Source organism: Drosophila erecta, unplaced genomic scaffold, assembly GCF_003286155.1.
Source record: "Drosophila erecta strain 14021-0224.00,06,07 unplaced genomic scaffold, DereRS2 tig00000055-arrow-pilon, whole genome shotgun sequence".
NCBI lineage: Eukaryota > Metazoa > Arthropoda > Insecta > Diptera > Drosophilidae > Drosophila > Drosophila erecta.
The window spans coordinates 10,118,193-10,136,188 of NW_020825200.1; the positions used below are offsets into that span (position 1 = coordinate 10,118,193).

General features: G+C 41.5%; 1 protein-coding gene across 3 annotated transcripts in view; it reads left to right on the plus strand.

The window, feature by feature from the left end:
* Nucleotides 1-17,996, plus strand: part of LOC6542531 (guanine nucleotide-binding protein subunit gamma-e) — a 38,240-nt gene that overhangs the window by 5,533 nt on the left and 14,711 nt on the right. For all 3 annotated transcript variants that reach the window (XM_026978821.1, XM_015159932.2, XM_001969249.3), the window contains one exon: nucleotides 9,518-9,659. In XM_026978821.1, the coding sequence (XP_026834622.1) occupies nucleotides 9,547-9,659 (113 nt within the window). In that variant the 5' untranslated portion in view covers nucleotides 9,518-9,546. The remainder of the gene's footprint in view (nucleotides 1-9,517; nucleotides 9,660-17,996) is intronic.

Below are 17,996 nucleotides of genomic sequence, written 5' to 3' on the forward strand. Positions count from 1 at the left end.
TATTGCTTATTTGCCCAAGTTCCTTGGTCTTTCCCAACTTCTGGGCTTTCTCAGTGGCTCGTGTGCAAACTTAGCATTACTTTTAGCATTGCGCCCTGCAAAGTAACGTTCCACCTTTCCGCAAATAGCGACTCTCCATCTCCTGCACGTGGTTGCTTTGTTTTTTGGCTTTGAAAAATATTTAGTTGAACTTTTTATTTAACGCATCGATGGCCACTTGGCTCCAGCTGCGGAATCGACGTTAAATGGATTCAGAATCTTCTTTTGTTGATTTCGAGGGTTAAAATGGTGATAGGGTCGCAGTCATTTTGTCTGCTTTTTCCCCGGATTTTCCCGGCGATCTCCCTCGCTTTAAACTGCTTTCTGCGGAACTTGTTGTTGTATCTGTTACTGCCGCATGGCTCATAATTTTTCATTGCTGTCGGAGTTTCCCTCCGGCTCCGCTTTCCATGAAAAATTGATGCCAGTTTCGATTTGATTGGATTTGAAATGCTATCGAAGTATATTGAATTGCTATTGCCATGGGGTTGGGTGCTGCAATCAGAGGTTAATAGTTGCTGGCTGACATTCAAGTTTGCCCGATTTTCTTGGCTTGGCGGTAATTGCTCTATGGATTTATTTAAACATCGCCCACGGACATCTGAAGCTCAGGTTATTCGCAGGTCATTAACTCAACTGTGGTGCCCATCATTTTATCTGCATCCTTTGAGTGTCCAGAATTGCATAATAAAGTGCAAGGCAAGTGTGCATGCAAATGGTGTGCTTGTCTGTGTGTGTGATTGGATTATCTGTGGGCAGGTGACAGGGCGAAATGGCCTAAACTACTGCCAATGACACGCCGAGCTGAGCTCTGAAACTATTTACACGAGTGCTCTTGAAGTAATTCGAGCTTCACTAACTTTTAAGCACTCCACTTAAGGACCTCAATAAAAAAGCAGAGCCGCGAACTCCATTCATTAGCAAATCTCTGCTGGGCGTCCACTTTGGCCTGAACTCTATTCAGGCCAGTGCAGCTTGGCTAATTCAATTAACCAGCTCTGCTGAGGCGCGTTTTGAACCCAGCTTGGCTGCCCCGGACTTGTTCACCTATTGATCGCCCATTCAATTATTTGCGTCGTCATTCAGCCGTGCTCTTCCGAGTGGGTGAAGGGCGTTGGTGGGTGGTTGTGGGTGGGGGAGCGGCCTTCAGCCCGCTGTGCTGTTAACGAAAATGCCAGACAAAGGCGCCAATCCCGACCCCGCCAAACCATCCGGATAATGCAACTTGGCATTTCTATGGATGCCTCGACATCGTTGCCGTGGCATTGCTTGGCACTATATCAAACCCGCATCACACCCGTGTAGCCGCCCAGCCACCCAAACACTCCACCGCCCCCAGGCCACGCCCCCTGTGCGTTGCGCTTTTCGGTTGTTCCAATTTTCGGCTTTCGGCTTTTGGGGCAGCGGCAAAAGCCGTTTGGGGATTCGTTGGCCAAGGGCCGAAAAACTGCCGTAAACTAAATTCAATTAGATTTTTTTTTGCGCTATCTCGCCCTCTCGCTTCCACCCGCTATCCCCGTCCCTCTCCCCCTTCGACCTGTCACAATGGATTTGCATAGGCGAAATGGTCGAGAAGGAATTTGGGAGATTGGCCAGCAACATTTGTAGCATGTGTAAAAGAGAAAAATTGATTTGATTAAATGTTGCCCGGCAACAAGTGTGTTCAATTATCCCATCCCCCCCCGCCGACCCCCAGTGGGCGCTAAGTGATTGGGGGCGTGGCACCGTTTCCGTACAATCACTTCAATTGCATTGTGCGTGATTGACTGACTGAATGAAATTGATGGGCAAGGATTTTTGCATCTGACGTTTGCAGATAGAACAGCCAATTTGTGAAATGCTGTATAAGGATGGATGGTCATGGATCCGAGCACCAAATCCATAGTTCGTGGTTGTTCAAAATATATATTAGTTAAATATATTATTTAAGCCCAGGAGCTTTCGAACATACCTATTACTGGAATGTATCTATGGCATAAAGGCAGCTGGGAACACTATCTAAGTAATTGAAATGGAAATCGCTGCAGAAGCGTTTGTTGTAGTGTATCTTTGATGGTGTATCTTTGTTCATGCTTGTTGTGGGAAAGCTCTATTATTAACATTTTAAAATTCTTGCATATGCACATACACACATTTGTCTGTTTATTATTTCCCTAAAACTTAGCTGCACTCAATTAAAAGTGCACAAATGGCTATCCCAGGCATCCTTGAGCTCTAAACTAGAATCAAAAGACTGTTCATCTGCAGTCCGTATTTTTTATCTCTCCACCCCATTCTCCAGCTGTTTCTCTCAACGTTCTTCTATGTATGTGTGTTCTTGTGTGTGTGGGGGTGTACTAAATTTATGGCTCAAGCTTTAACTAAATTGTATCGGATTTAGAACTAAGCACTCTGCAGAAGCCGACGAACCACTAACTAAATGGCTCTCTGCAGGAGTTTGTGTATAGGAATTAGGATGCATGTTTCGAAAAATATTGTGTACTTGAAAGTCACTATTAAATAATAGGATTACTTTGCACGTTCGCTCGCAATATGATTGATATTGCATCCTTTTGTTGCATTTCAGCTTCGGCTGCTCAAAAGGCAGAGCTGCAAATCTTCTTACAGTATCGCAAACTAATTAAATTGCTTGCTGTGTAGCTTCGTGAGCCTGTGTTTTGACGTAGTGTGTGCTGGGTAGGAAAACACATCCAAATCCGAAAAGTAACCAGACCGCGCAGCTGTTTGTTGTACTTTGCTGCATACTTTGTGGCGCACTTAAATATGCAGCACACACACAATCACACTCGCAGAAGCGAGCTGCAGTGTGCAATGTAATTCATTTTTGACATACGTAACGCACTGAACGCACAGGGGGGAAGGAGGGTGGAGGGGGGGAAAGGAATGGAAAACAGTTTTTCTTTTAAAATGGAATCTGTGACTGCGGTGTAACGAATGGAGTCCCTTTATTCGCTATAGCGATATCCTATTCTTAAAAGCTGAAGTTCGACCATTATGGTTGTATAATGATTAGATTATGATTATATTTATATGTCTAAGATTCCAGTTCACTACAATATATTTTTGTATGGATGCTGTCGGCCGAGTTGGCAATATACCCGGAGTCTTCTCGAGCACTGGGTACGAAAGGGCAGAGAGCTGCATGAATGAGGAACTCTCGGCAGCTGCGAACACTTTTACATATTTACAACTTAATACCTTGCCCAATGTTTGCCAGTGTGTGCGAGTGTGTGTGCGAGTGTGTGTGCGAGTGTGTGTGCATGTAGCGGAGCTTAACTTTGCATGCTGCAAATAATTAAAGCATAAAAGAAGGCGCTGCAGACAGGAGCGGACTGGGATTGGGGAAAGGACGAAGCGGAAAGCCAGCAGCCAGCAGCCAGCTGAGCAGCATGTGTCATCTTCTGAAAGTTGGCATCGTGTCAACCGTTGGGCGCCGTCCTTTGAAGATCTCGAGAAGGAAAATGGTAGGTTTCTGACGGCTTGGAAAGGGCGTGGTGGGATGGAGGGCTGGAGGGGCTGGCCGCAGAAGCAACTCCTTGTTGAATGTGCAAATGAGCTTGTCCTGGTTTGGCTGCCACCTTCCGCACTGTTCCTCGCCCCAAATTGAATATTTTAATGCAAATTTAATGGAGGTTTTTGTTTTCTGCCCGGCATCCCGTTTAATTTTGTCTCAAGTTGTGCTTTCAGTTGCTTTGTTGCTGCTCTATGGCAATGGCTCCCCGGGGGCTCCTTCCAGCTCACATCCTTACATTCCGTAGTGTTGGGGATATGCATGTAGTAATTGCTTCAGCAGCTCGGGTAGGGTATATTTATAGTCGCTGTGGGAGGCGTACTTATCTAAAAACTATGCGGTTCTCTGAGGGAAATGGCCAAGTTTGGGATCTTGGGATGCCAAATTCTACCTAAAAACGTAAGAAACTTTTTCCTTGATCAATTAACTTTTGATGTTGTAGGTATATTTACCATTAGGTATTTGATAATCTTCCCGTGATTGACTTTCCCTGAATTTGTAGAATACTGATGCCCCACTAAACTCAAATGGCATTCGTTGCTTCCACTTTTTGCCTTGGAATATCACTCATTTAAGACAGTTCCCCTATGAAAAAGTGCCATTAGTCCTGCACTTCTCTCAATCCTTTCAATCCTTTCGAGCCCTGACCTTTTGTTTCGTCTTACTTTGCACTCAGTGAAGCAGTTAACAGTTATCGCTTGTCCGGCGTACATCTCCATCTTCCGGCTAACTATTCATCATTGTGCTTGGCAGTGCAATAGGATATTGGGTTCACCTGCAAGGGCCGTTGGCAAAAGGAAAAGCCATCCGACCATTAACTGGCTAGGCCAAAGCCAAGCAAACACGGCCAACTGGGCGGGCATAGTAACTGAATTGTCACATGAAACGATTTTAATTGCATTTTTGTAGCCCCTTTTTCTTCCCTTGCTTTTTCATCCTGCACTTGGCATCAACGGTCGGCAAACAACAATAAACAATCAGGCAGGCAAACGAGAGATAAACAAACAGAGCGCCAATGATACGGCTAAAAAATGATGCTATTCCAGCAGGGATTTTTTCCTCGGTCGGTTAGTAAATTTAATAGCCTCTGGGCCTGACATTTGGATCGCTTGATTTATGTCATTTTAAAAAGACATACTGCCCAAGTTTGCAAGTCCCTAGCTTTAAGGTGAATTTCCCATATACGTGATGCAATGAAATCCTCATTAGAGCTGCCGTTCCTGGCCATTGGACAGGTGATGTTTTGGGTGGCACTGTGTAAATCACGCATACGCCACGTTGTGCGTGTTTTCGTTGGATGCGCTGTTGTCTTTTTCCTAGCTAAATACAAAAGGCTGGCTTGAAAAACAAAATAACGTGGTAATGTTATTAAACATAATAATATTTCTCATACGCATTAGATGAAGAGATTATTTAGAATATCGAAATGCGTGGCATGTATTTTCTGTCGCTGTTTTTTCACTGCACGTAGTTAGTTTTGCTAACAGCACTGCCTTAAACTATCCCCCTCTCCGCACTTGTCCTCGACTGTCGACCATCAGTGTGAATTATGGGCACATTTGAAATTGTTGGCCACAGCTTAACGCATTCCAAGCCTGCTTGAAAGCCAGGTTAGCCAAGCACTGATCGGCTTGCCACACAAATGATAGCAGATTGCAAGACCCAAAAACCGAACGTCATTATACTGTGTTCTAATCATTAAGCTCTGCAAATTGATTTAGCAAAATGTGCGGGTTAGTTTGTTCGCACTTCATCGCGGCTCCAACGACTCGCAGTCGGTCTGCTTGTTTGCGGTTCTTGTTAGTTGTTGTCGACACTCTAAACCCAAACCTCCCTTTAAAACTGTGCCAAAAAGTTTGCCCGTTGAAAGTTCTTTGGGACAAATTGTTGTTCGCATCGCTCTAGACTTCGCGGCGAAACAGTGAGAAAAACAATCCATATTTTTGTTTCCGCAAAGGCAGTGCTTCAAAATTCCGTTCTTCCAGTTCGACGTATTCGACTATTTTTGTTTAAATGCTTTTTATGAGTATGTAAAGTTTGTATAATCTTCAGATTATGAACTAGTTTTGTTTAGTGCAGCTTCGGGTTTTGTTTCAGTTTTGGTGCCAGTTGGTTGAAGTGTTTGTAACCGCAAAAAGGTAACCGAATGAAACGTCGCTAATGACTGGATAAATATTTGTCCCTCCATGTTTGGATAGCTTCTTTAAAACGTGACAAACGCGATTTGGACAACATAACGAAAAGTTTTACCAGCTTTCCAGTTATAATTAAATGAAAATGGGTTTTGATAATTGGGATTTGATTACTGCGGTGGAAAGTTAAAAAGCGGCATTAGAAGAGATTGTTTCGAAATGTTGCGCAAAATTAGGTGTCACCGTACTTGGTTTTTGTAAAATGTACTAACAATTTCTTAAAGGGCACTGGTATTATCAGCATGAGCCCCGCCTGAATCCCTTCGCCCCCAATTAGTGCAGTCTGGTCCTTTTTCTGCATGTTAATTCTCTTTACACGCTTTTCTTCAATGAAATTCTTTGGAATTTCAGCCACCTTTCAATTTCTCGAACCAACAATGAAAATATGCCCTAAAGTATTTCGTGTCGAGCGGAAAGTTTCCGCATTTAAAATAAAGCTAACAAGCTGAAATCGTTTCTCGCACCCCAGCCGGCAGCCCCAGTCACTTGGAGGGACATTCCCGGCTAATGCCAATTATGGTAACAATATCGAAGGAAACCAGGCTCAAAGTGGGCCCGAGGAAATGCCCAAATTGGTGGAAAAATGGCCAGTGACCATTACAGGGGCTGGGGGTATCTATTAACGAGCAAGTAGATGCTACTACCACGTTCCTGCTTCTCGAGATTGAGTAACTTTTCGGGCAGAGCTCGCCATTTGTATGTCTTATCGGGCAGGATTCTGGGGAAAGGAATCACTTGACTTGTCGCAGTTGTCCTTGTCGCTTTCAGAGACCCTATATTATGTGGCATGGGTGGTGGATGGGGTTGGCAAAAAACTTGAACGCCTGTTGACACACACGCGAAAAACTTGGGCGGCGGGGCGAGTGTGGTAAGGACTTTGGTTTGTGGCTGCCGCTTGTAGCCGCCAAAAACATTTTGCTAACGATTTATGTCCGTTGCATGCTGACTTTCTCAACCCCACGCCGCCCCTGCATCCTTCGCCCGCAGACAAATTTCTGCTAGTTTTTCAGACGAGTTCGGTTGCTCCTGGTGCATCGGTGCTTAATGGCGCATTGCCATCATATTGGGTTTCAGGACAGCCGCAAGTGGAGGACTTGGGGAGGGATAGTCGATGGCGGCAATAGCTCGAAGCAATTAGTTTAGTTTTACGCTGAAGATTTGCCATCGGGGCTAAATGGGGCTCTTCGGTGACAGCTTCCACCACTGCCCCCTCCCTTTGGGGTTGCTCCTTAAGCGGTGGCGATGATTTCAGGGATTAGTTGGTGACTTAAGCCAGGGGTTAAGAGGAAACGTTGGATTTCGCTGGGGTAAATTCCTGCAGAGCAAAGTACCTTTGTAAAGCGCAGCACCGAGTGAAACTGCACTTGATTCAATTCATTAACCAAATTACGCAGGTTTTTGAAAAGCAAATGCGCTTTGAACTTTAAACATTGCACCAGCTTTATGTTTGCTATTTGCAGGGAAGCATGATCAAGTTGGTTTAAGCTGCTGTGTTATGCTAATTTTATGAACTGGCTAGTACTTTGCTAACTTCATAGAACATCTGAAACTCGCATGATTGTGAGATATGTGATTCAAGGGAAGTGTAAACTTTAAATGGCCACTCCATGTATATATGTGCGATTGGAGTCTTAAATTTTTGAAATGTGTAAAAGCCACTCATCAATTATCCCGAACTTTGCACTATTCAGCCAGCTAGCAACATTTGCACTTTCAATCCTGTCCCCTTACATCGAATCCCCCTGGTGGGACAACTTTGCAAAGTTTTAATTAAACCAACTTTAAAGCTTTTAGTGTTCCTGCTGGTCAGTGCTGTCAACATGTGCCAGGACATGCAGGATGGGATGGAGAGGGCCCTGCTCCATATAAACTTCCCCACATAAGCCAACAAGACCTGCACATGGGCTATATTAAATCTGAGCTGCTTTACAACAATTTTGCCATTAACACATTTGGCCCACAGTGTCACCAGACACTGGGCTATAAGCTGTTCTGGAAAAACAAAAATGGCAAACAACCCGCAGGTTGTCGAGAGGTGCAACCTTTTCTCGCAGCGGCAGTATCAGATTGGGTTAAAGCCCAAAATCCTTTAGCAACCTGACAGCTGTAGAAAAGCGATGTTGGTCCTTTGGCGGAAAGAAGAAGGAAATGGAGAACGGGCAGTGGGCTGGGCAGGAGATGCAAACAAGCCGTGTGAAGGGGTCCAGAGACAATGGCGCCAGGTCGCTGGACCTGTGTCAAAGTGGCCCATCGAAGCGACAAAAAATGATGTATCAAACTGGACAGGAAAAAGGCTGCTGAGAGGAGCTCGTTGGGCTGCCCAGTTCGCCCTTTTTGTATTTTAAGTTACACCTACAGAAGCGTCAGCTGTGTTTCGGTGTCATCCTCATCCTAGGGCTGTCATGTTGCGTCTTTAGTCGGTTCAGTGGGTTTGGGGCAGGTCCTGCTCCTCCTCGTTTTCCTTTCTCGTTTGTAATGTTGCCCATACGGAAAAACTCATCCTGCTTATGCCGCTTTTTGCGGTTTTTTATTTGTGTAGTTTTATAAGTAATCGATTAGCTACCCATGATGCTGTTTTTTATATTGGTGGATTCTATGTCGGTTATTTTTTAAATGCAGACCCTCTTTGCTTAACATTCTGTTAAGAAGTTGGAGTGCTATTTCTGTTCTCGCATGCGATTTTAGACGTCTGTTAATGCTAACATAGTCAGTAAGGGTTTGTGTCCCTGCTCAGCGGTGACTGCTGTTATGTTAGCCAGATAACATAATGTTAGTTGTTCTCAGAATTAATTAAAACTTGTAATTAAATTTCAAATTTATAAAATATATTTTTGTAAGCTTCTGAGCAATATTGTTCATTAGGCTCTTTAAGCTTTTGCTTGATTAAGCCAGAAGCCTGAAGGTCCCTTTCCCGGAATGGCTTCTTGGTTAAACTCCTCCGCCTCCCTGCTTTCATTTCATCATCCCCAAAGTATCTAAGCTTTGGCCCTTTATCTCACCTATCATCTACATCACTGTCCGCATTCACCCCCAAAAAGGGATCTCTTTAATGCCGGCCCAAGTGTAAACAGCAAATACTAATTGTCTAAGGACACGCAAAATGCTTCTTGCTTTTTCGCCCCCGCATGTTCAGCTCTTCATGGGTTTTCCTGGCTCGCATTTGGGTGAGGGATATTAATAGAATACGAAAGGAGCCAAACATCTTTAATTGGGTAAACATGGTGGAAAAAAGTTTCATTAATAACAAGACATAAGTCAGCCCAAGCTGAGAAAAATGCGCGGAAGTGAGGAGTTTCAGTGGGCAGTGCAGCCCAGCAGCCCAGCAGCTCAGCTGTTCGCTTTTCATTTGCCTTTCGAAGTTTTTGGTCAAGAGGGCGCGCCCTTTTTACGCCGTGCTCGATTTCCGCATTTTCCCCCACGCTGTTCGGTTGTAAACAAACGCTTTCCACCCTGTAAGAGTCAACAGAGTTTATGGCAGCCTCGTAGGCGGCACTGTTAGCCTGCATGCAGCTCTCTATCGATTTGTTATGCATGCTCTGCGCAATCGCCACTCGAATTGGGCTGCAAACTGGGACCGGGAAATGTTTTTTGGGTATACAGGGTGCCGAACGGCGGCTCACAGCGCCAAAAGCCACCCTGTCGCCGCTCATCGCATCAAATTAGCGCGCCGAAACGAGAGGCAGCCTTTGCAGCTTTTATGGCAAGGGCTCTCACCTCACAAATACCCCCAAAGTGGCGCTCTCTCACGCTCTCTCGTACAATTTCATCTTTGCAGGGGTGGTATGTGGATAAATTTTAGCCGCCATGGATCCCAGTGCTCTACAAAACATGGATCGGGACGCATTAAAGAAGCAAATCGAGAATATGAAATATCAGGCCTCCATGGAGCGCTGGCCGTTATCTAAATCCATAGCAGAGTGAGTAACAATAATGACAAGAATATTACTGAAATACTATAAGCAGCGAGTTGTGCAAGTTGAAAAAACCGTAAATTGCTATGATTAAATGGAATTCAGTTCAGAAAGTGGTTCGATTTTCAGTGTCTGTGCTTGTAATTGTGAAAGTGTTGGTATGTGCTTGGTTTGACCTACGACCCCATTAGGCATTTGCATCTCGTCTAGACTGGAACGCAGAGCAAATCTGAGTTGCTCCCGGATTCGCCAAGTGACTGCCCGCAAAGTATTCGCACACGTGTGCTAAAAGCCAACACCTGAGTTGGCCAAGAATTTTTGCCGCTTGCTTGCTAAATATTTACACAACTATAAAGCGTCGTGTTGTTGCCGTTGGCTCGCTTCTAATTCGAATGACAACGACTGCTTCGTCTCAGACTCCCTTCCTTGCCAGAGTGTGTGTGTGTGTGTGTGTGTGTGTGTGTGTGTGTGTGTGTGCTGGTGTGTGTGTATGTCCTTGTGTAGACATTGGCTAGACATGAGCGGAGCCCACCCCCTCCGCCCCCCACACGGAAAAGGGGAAACGTCAAGTGAAATTCCCACTTTGCTACAAGAAACTGCTCAGGTAACGATTGCAAACGGTTTTTGCAGGGTGCAAAGCATTCGAATGGTCGCCGTCGGTAAATTGATTTTGCTGGATGACAAATTCCGTCCTTCGGAGGGAAGTCCTGCCATTCACTTTATTTGAATTTGCGACTCACAATAAGAAGCATTACTCAGGGGTATAGACCTAAGTTGACCTAGACCATTTTTGTTTGTTGAATAGCCGAAGAATAGCTGTAGCACAAATTACACTGCAATCCCATTCACTTCATTAAAACACATTTCGATATCAAAAGTGAAATGCCTTTTTTCCGCCAGAACTTGCACAAAACAAACAAATTTGGCGATTCATGCAAGTCGGTGACTATGTACCAAAATTGTTTTAAATAAATGCATTACAAGCGATCATTTAATATCTAAAATTAAAAAAAAAAAACAAAAAGGGATTATATTTTCGATGAGTCATACTCATACTCACGAGTCATGAGATTTAAAGCACAGAATCGCAAGCAGCAATTATTCGATTTGTTTCTTGAAAACCCTCTTAAAATATTTTTAAAATTTAAATATCACCTATTCAAAGCTGGCACATATGGAACTAAATATAATATCAGTACTGAAAAGAGGCATCAATATATGAAATGCTCTTGCCGAAAATAAGAATTAAGAAACAACAAATGGAGATACATTTCATTTTCACTTTGTTACCCACCCAAACATCGATTTCACTATAATATTTGTGTATGCCTCTTTTTGCTTATTTATGTGGTTTATGGTATTGCACATAAATTGTGCAGCTTTCCTTACGGAAGCCGTGTATTTTATTTAAAACTTTTATAGGCGGAGCGAAACCTGCACCATAAATCACAATTAACACTGCCGCTTTCTAATGGCCGGCATTTAATTTAGCTCTGGGCCCGAAGGCCAATACCATCCCACGTTTAGCCCCACGGATTGCGTTTCTAATGTCATCTTTTAAGTAAACACCCAGCCGAGGACGGAGCAGCCGTCCTCTGATTTAGTTAAACATTTAGTCAGCAGCTAATTATGAATAATTAATTGGCACACAGTGCACAGTCTCCTCCGCACTCACTTATCATCCGGCTTGGTGGCTCAACTCCGACTTAACGTGGCCCAAGCTGGCTTCAAGTGTGTGCGCTGCTGGTAGTCGCCGGCGGCTTTCATAAATAATTTAACACCCGACTTTAGACTCGCCCACCGCCCCTTTCAGGCGGCCACGGCTGCTCGGCCACGCCCACATGCGCCTGCCAGCAAAACCCCTCGGATTTGCCGATTTGCAGTTGAGATTCTGCTGCTGTTTACTAATTTGCAACGCGTCGCGTTGGGGCTCTTTTCAATTAGCCGAATCTGCTCACGCTTCTCATTGCTCTCAGCCTAATGCGCTGCGTAATACCCTGTTTTTTGGCCGATCCGGTTTTCGGTTTGCTGCTTAGTCACGTGGGCTCCTAGTTTAGAGGTGTTAATTACAGATACGCACGTAAAGTGTAATTAAGCGTAATGCTATTAAGCGTGGCCACATATGTGCTAATTGCTGCAAAGTTTCCACTGTTGCAGACAATGCAGTACTCAAAATTGAAATTTGTGTTGAGTACTTCTACATTCTACAAACTTAGTTTAAAGACTCAATGTGTGATAAACAAAGAGAAAAGTGGAAGTAAAGTGCGAAATAATTTTTGCTGGCTTAAATTGCTGGTATAATTTGATTTTCAAGCCGCAATTTGATGGAATAATCGCAAAAGCAAACTGCCAATTGCAAATATTTCCAATTATAAACCGCAAACTCTATTATTGCTTCGTTTGATATTCTAAAAATAAAGTGTCGCCATTTGTCGTAAAAAAGTTGATAAACGAAATGCGAGCGAAAACCAACATAAATGTTGAAGTGACTAAATTTCCAAATTTATTTTAACTGGTATTGCATGTTTTTATCTTACTCATCGCACTCCATTTCACAAAACAGCCAAACACTTGCCACTTAATTAGCTCACAAAGCTCAAAAGCGGGCCAAATTAGACGATCATCCGTCACTGACATATGTCAAACTTTTGCAAAATCAAACTCAATTAAATTTTGAGAGCGGTATCGAGCGCTCCTGATTGATGGTCGCAATTGCACAAGACTGACCACAATGTGGGACTCAAAGGATGCGGATAGTAGATGGCTGATTGGTTGGGAGGCGAAGAATGTACTCGTTAAGTGCAGCAAACACCGCACATTACGCCGATTTGTTGCAGGCGCCGTAACAACGAAATGGAACCCGAAACCGGGACACACACACACACGCACAAAACACACACACACATACGCACACAGGGACCAACCTATGTGGAGTCCTGCAACCCGTGATTGATGGACGAGCATGGGCTTGTGTTGGAACCACAGAAACCACCGTGCGTGACAAGCTTCTGCCCGCAATTTCCCCTCATTCCTGTTCCGTTCCGTTCCGTTCTGTTTCGTTCTCGTTTTCGTCCTGTCGGCCGTTCGGGTGTCGTAGACAAAATGTTGCATACCTCCAGGCGCATACATTTCACCTTAATGTTTGGCCAGGACGCATGTACGCGGTGCTTCGGGCGCCTTTCAGCAAAACTTTGCCATGGATCGCAGGTGTCCAGCGGAGAAACTTTTACTTTACATCGCATGAAATGAATTTCAGTTCACTTCACTCGGAAACTTCTGCCGCTGCTGCATATAATTCTTGGCGCTTCGCAATTTATTTGTGGCTGCTGGTGCTTTTTTTCCCCGTTCATGCAATGTGTGGCGTATAAATAATGCAGAATGAGACACTGGGCTACAAAATGTGGGAAACGCTTTGGAGCGCATTTCAAGCGGAAAATTATGTTACTTTTGTGGCTGTTTGGTTTGGGGGCTTCTTGTTCGGAATGTGCCGTATATATCTTTATGGCATTTCATATTTTACTGCCGCTGGCTGGCGGTTTATGGCCACCCGCCACGCCCCCTTTTTCCTTGCGGTTTATTATACGCTGTAAATTTTTCCCGCCGCAGCGGATGCACTTTGCTCTCTCTAATCTTTGTTGCATTTGGGCTTCCGTGTCGCGAGTAAAGTACTTGGCAAACATAAAACACAATAACTTCATATACCCGTCATTATTTATTCCCAATTAAATCAGTAGATTTATATCCATTTACTTACTTGCTTACATATATGGGCAATCAATTGCGAAAGTGCTCGTAAATCAACCGAAATATTCATATTTTTCCTGTACTTTTTAGGGCTTTCGATTCGGGCTTTTCGATAACGAGCTCCATAAATTGTTTGCTGCCTATAATTGGGGCTGATGTCCCAAGATAGAAGTTCAATTTATTTTTCATTCTTAAGAAACACAAATTATCGGCTATTTAGATCTACTAATGCATTTTGATTACATTTGAATATTTGGTTTAATAACGTCTGCAAATATTCTATACCAAAAGAGCATGGGCTAACAAATAAAATGTTTGCTCCATTTCATGAATATTACAATTCTGTTCTTACAATAAATAAACCCCATTCACTTGCGATTCCTTTAACCCAGCGCTGATACCCCAAATAATGCAGCATCATCGCTGGAAAGTGATGAAAAGTTTGGCGAATCATTGGATTTTCCAGCTCGAAGCGAACTGTTTTCTTCCAGTTCTTGTTAATTCACCATTGATGGCGCACAACTTTTCAGCTTTTTGGCTGGCTGCCCCGCAAACTGGCTTTCTCGAAAAATGTCGGATAAGAATGAAAGCTGCGACAAAAGGAGCACAAACTTTGATTAAGCTAGCGAAATGAAACTCAGTTGAACGTGGTACAGCGGGTACAAATGGAAAATCCTGTCTGGCATTTTTCCCCAATGCCCCATTACGCGCGTAGAACACTCATGCAGGCACTAGATGCGATTTCCGAAATGACAGTTGGGAAAACAGTCGAGTTTCCGTCGAGCGGAAAGCTTCTAAGAAATGTTTTAGGATTTTCAACTGGCCAGGGAAATGCTGAAATTGCTTTTCGTACGTTTCAACTCTAAAATGGCTGTGCATGCAAATTAATTGCCAGTACGTACGCACAATGAAAACAGCAGGAAGTGAGTGTGGAAACTGCTGCTTTCGGTTGTGGTTTTGGCCACCTCTGGCTTGTGGCTTAACCTTTGTTTGTTTGTGCCGCTGGAGGGCCACGCCCACATGGCAACAACCGCCCCCCTGCCCGGTGGAGCACTGAATTGGATTAGCGGCTTATTCAATTTCATTTAAATGCAAAACATTTCGAACAAAAGGTTTTTGGTCAGCGAGACAAACTTTGAAAGCAAAAGTTTAATCAATTTGTGGTTCTATTTATCTCAAGCTATCTCTGTTTCTTGATGCTAAATAACAGGAGATTCTTTTTCTGCATATTTATTATTTTTCAAGGGCTAATATAATTTAAATACGATTTGCAAAATCGAGCAATTTCCACGGTTTTCCGATACATAAATAACTCTGTTTATTTCGGAATTTTATTTTGATTCAGCTAAACAAAAGATTCGACGAAAGAACATTTTTACTCTACGAGTAAAATTAAATTAAATTAATAAAAACAAATTAATTTCTAAATTTTAATGAAGTTTTTTAGAGAATCGCGCCAGAACCATTTAGAGGTATGCCACTTCAAAATCCGATTAAAATTAGTTGAGTTATGGAGTATAGAACTTCAGCCTTGGGACATTTTATAGGTTTTTGAATTTCTACAACATCATCACATCAAAAAAATGACAAAAAAATTGAAAAAAAATAAATTTCTAAATTTGAATGCAGATTTTTAGAGAATAGCGCCAGAAACATTTAGAGGTATGCCACTTCAAAATCCGATTAAAATTAGTTGAGTTATGGAGTATAGAACTTCAGCCTTGGGACTTTTTATAGGTTTTTGAATTTCTACAACATCATCACATCAAAAAATGACAAAAAAATTGAAAAAAAAAAATTCCTAAATTTGAATGCAGATTTTTAGAGAATTGCGCCAGAAACATTTAGAGGTATGCCACTTCAAAATCCGATTAAAATTAGTTGAGTTATGGAGTATAGAACTTCAGCCTTGGGACATTTTATAGGTTTTTGAATTTCTACATCACATAAAAAAAATGACAAAAAAATTGAAAAAAAATAAATTTTTGAATTTGAATGCAGAGTTTTAGAGAATTGCGCCAGAAACATTTAGAGGTATGCCACTTCAAAATCCGATTAAGATTAGTTGAGTTATGAGGTATAGAAGTTCAGCTTTGGGACATTTTATAGGTTTTTGAATTTCTACAACATCATCACATCAAAAAAATGACAAAAAAATTGAAAAAAAATAAATTTCTAAATTTGAATGCAGATTTTTAGAGAATTGCGCCAGAAACATTTAGAGGTATGCCACTTCAAAATCCGATTAAAATTAGTTAAGTTATGGAGTATAGAACTTCAGCCTTGGGACTTTTTATAGGTTTTTGAATTTCTACAACATCATCACATCAAAAAATGACAAAAAAATTGAAAAAAAAAAAATTCCTTAATTTGAATGCAGATTTTTAGAGAATTGCGCCAGAAACATTTAGAGGTATGCCACTTCAAAATCCGATTACGATAAGTTGAGTTATGAGGTATAGAAGTTCAGCTTTGGGACATTTTATAGGTTTTTGAATTTCTACACATCATCACATCAAAAAAATGACAAAAAAATTTAAAAAAAATAAATTTATAAATTTGAATGCAGAGTTTTAGAGAATTGCGCCAGAAACATTTAGAGGTATGCCACTTCAAAATCCGATTAAAATTAGTTAAGTTATGGAGTATAGAACTTCAGCCTTGGGACATTTTATAGGTTTTTGAATTTCTACATCACATCAAAAAAAAGACAAAAAAATTGAAAAAAAATAAATTTTTGAATTTGAATGCAGAGTTTTAGAGAATTGCGCCAGAAACATTTAGAGGTATGCCACTTCAAAATCCGATTAAGATTAGTTGAGTTATGAGGTATAGAAGTTCAGCTTTGGGACATTTTATAGGTTTTTGAATTTCTACAACATCATCACATCAAAAAAATGACAAAAAAATTGAAAAAAAATAAATTTCTAAATTTGAATGCAGACTTTTAGAGAATTGCGCCAGAAACATTTAGAGGTATGCCACTTCAAAATCCGATTAAAATTAGTTGAGTTATGGAGTATAGAACTTCAGCCTTGGGACATTTTATAGGTTTTTGAATTTCTACAACATCATCGCATCAAAAAAATGACAAAAAAATTGAAAAAAAATAAATTTCTAAATTTGAATGCAGATTTTTAGAGAATTGCGCCAGAAACATTTAGAGGTATGCCACTTCAAAATCCGATTAAAATTAGTTAAGTTATGGAGTATAGAACTTCAGCCTTGGGACTTTTTATAGGTTTTTGAATTTCTACAACATCATCACATCAAAAAATGACAAAAAAATTGAAAAAAAAAAAAATTCCTAAATTTGAATGCAGATTTTTAGAGAATTGCGCCAGAAACATTTAGAGGTATGCCACTTCAAAATCCGATTAAAATTAATTGAGTTATGGAGTATAGAACTTCAGCCTTGGGACATTTTATAGGTTTTTGAATTTCTACATCACATCAAAAAAAAGACAAAAAAAAGCCTTGGGACATTTTATAGGTTTTTGAATTTCTACATCACATCAAAAAAATGACAAAAAAATTGAAAAAAAATAAATTTTTGAATTTGAATGCAGATTTTTAGAGAATTGCGCCAGAAACATTTAGAGGTATGCCACTTCAAAATCCGATTACGATAAGTTGAGTTATGAGGTATAGAAGTTCAGCTTTGGGACATTTTATAGGTTTTTGAATTTCTACAACATCATCACATCAAAAAAATGACAAAAAAATTGAAAAAAAATAAATTTCTAAATTTGAATGCAGACTTTTAGAGAATTGCGCCAGAAACATTTAGAGGTATGCCACTTCAAAATCCGATTACGATATGTTGAGTTATATATACTTTATATGGTTGGAAACGCTTCCTTCTGCCTGTTACATACTTCCTAACTAATCTAGTATTCCCTTTTACTCCACGAGTAACGGGTATAATATACCTACCCTATACTATATAGGAAATAATAGCAACAACCATCAGCTATGGAGAATAAATTACACCGGCTAGCGGACTGTGTCCTGGAATATGACAAACACCTGCTGATTGCTTTATGACTACGCAGTTTGCCACGCACCTTTCTCCGCCTTTCTTCGCCTTTCTTCGCCTTTCTCCAGCGTCTTGGCAGCTATTTATTAGAGCTTTTCGCTCTTATATTCATTTTGCTTTGCATACTGCCAAGGAGTTCCTTCTGTTCCAGCTTTTCCTGCTTTTCCGGGTGCCTCTTCTGTTGTTGTTGACACTTTTAATGCTGATTAATGGTTGCGAACGGAACGTTGCATGCCACATATAAATGAATTGTAATGTGGCAGTGCCATGAAATTGGTAGGGGAAAACCGTCTGAACCGAACGAGTTCTGAGTCCTGAGTTATGATTATTGGGTCTAATTGTATGTTTGCTTTGCGATACAATAGCCTTGGGGTAGAACGATATTACCAAGAATAACCTGCGGCACTGTAACTATTGCGAAAATGTTGAATAGAGTTATTTAATCATTTATAAACTAATTTGTATTCTATTTGAGCTCATTTTATATAAATGCACCTAAGCAGTTACACCCAAATCGACTTGTCTGTAATGGCTGTAATGTCCACTTCAAATGTGTATAC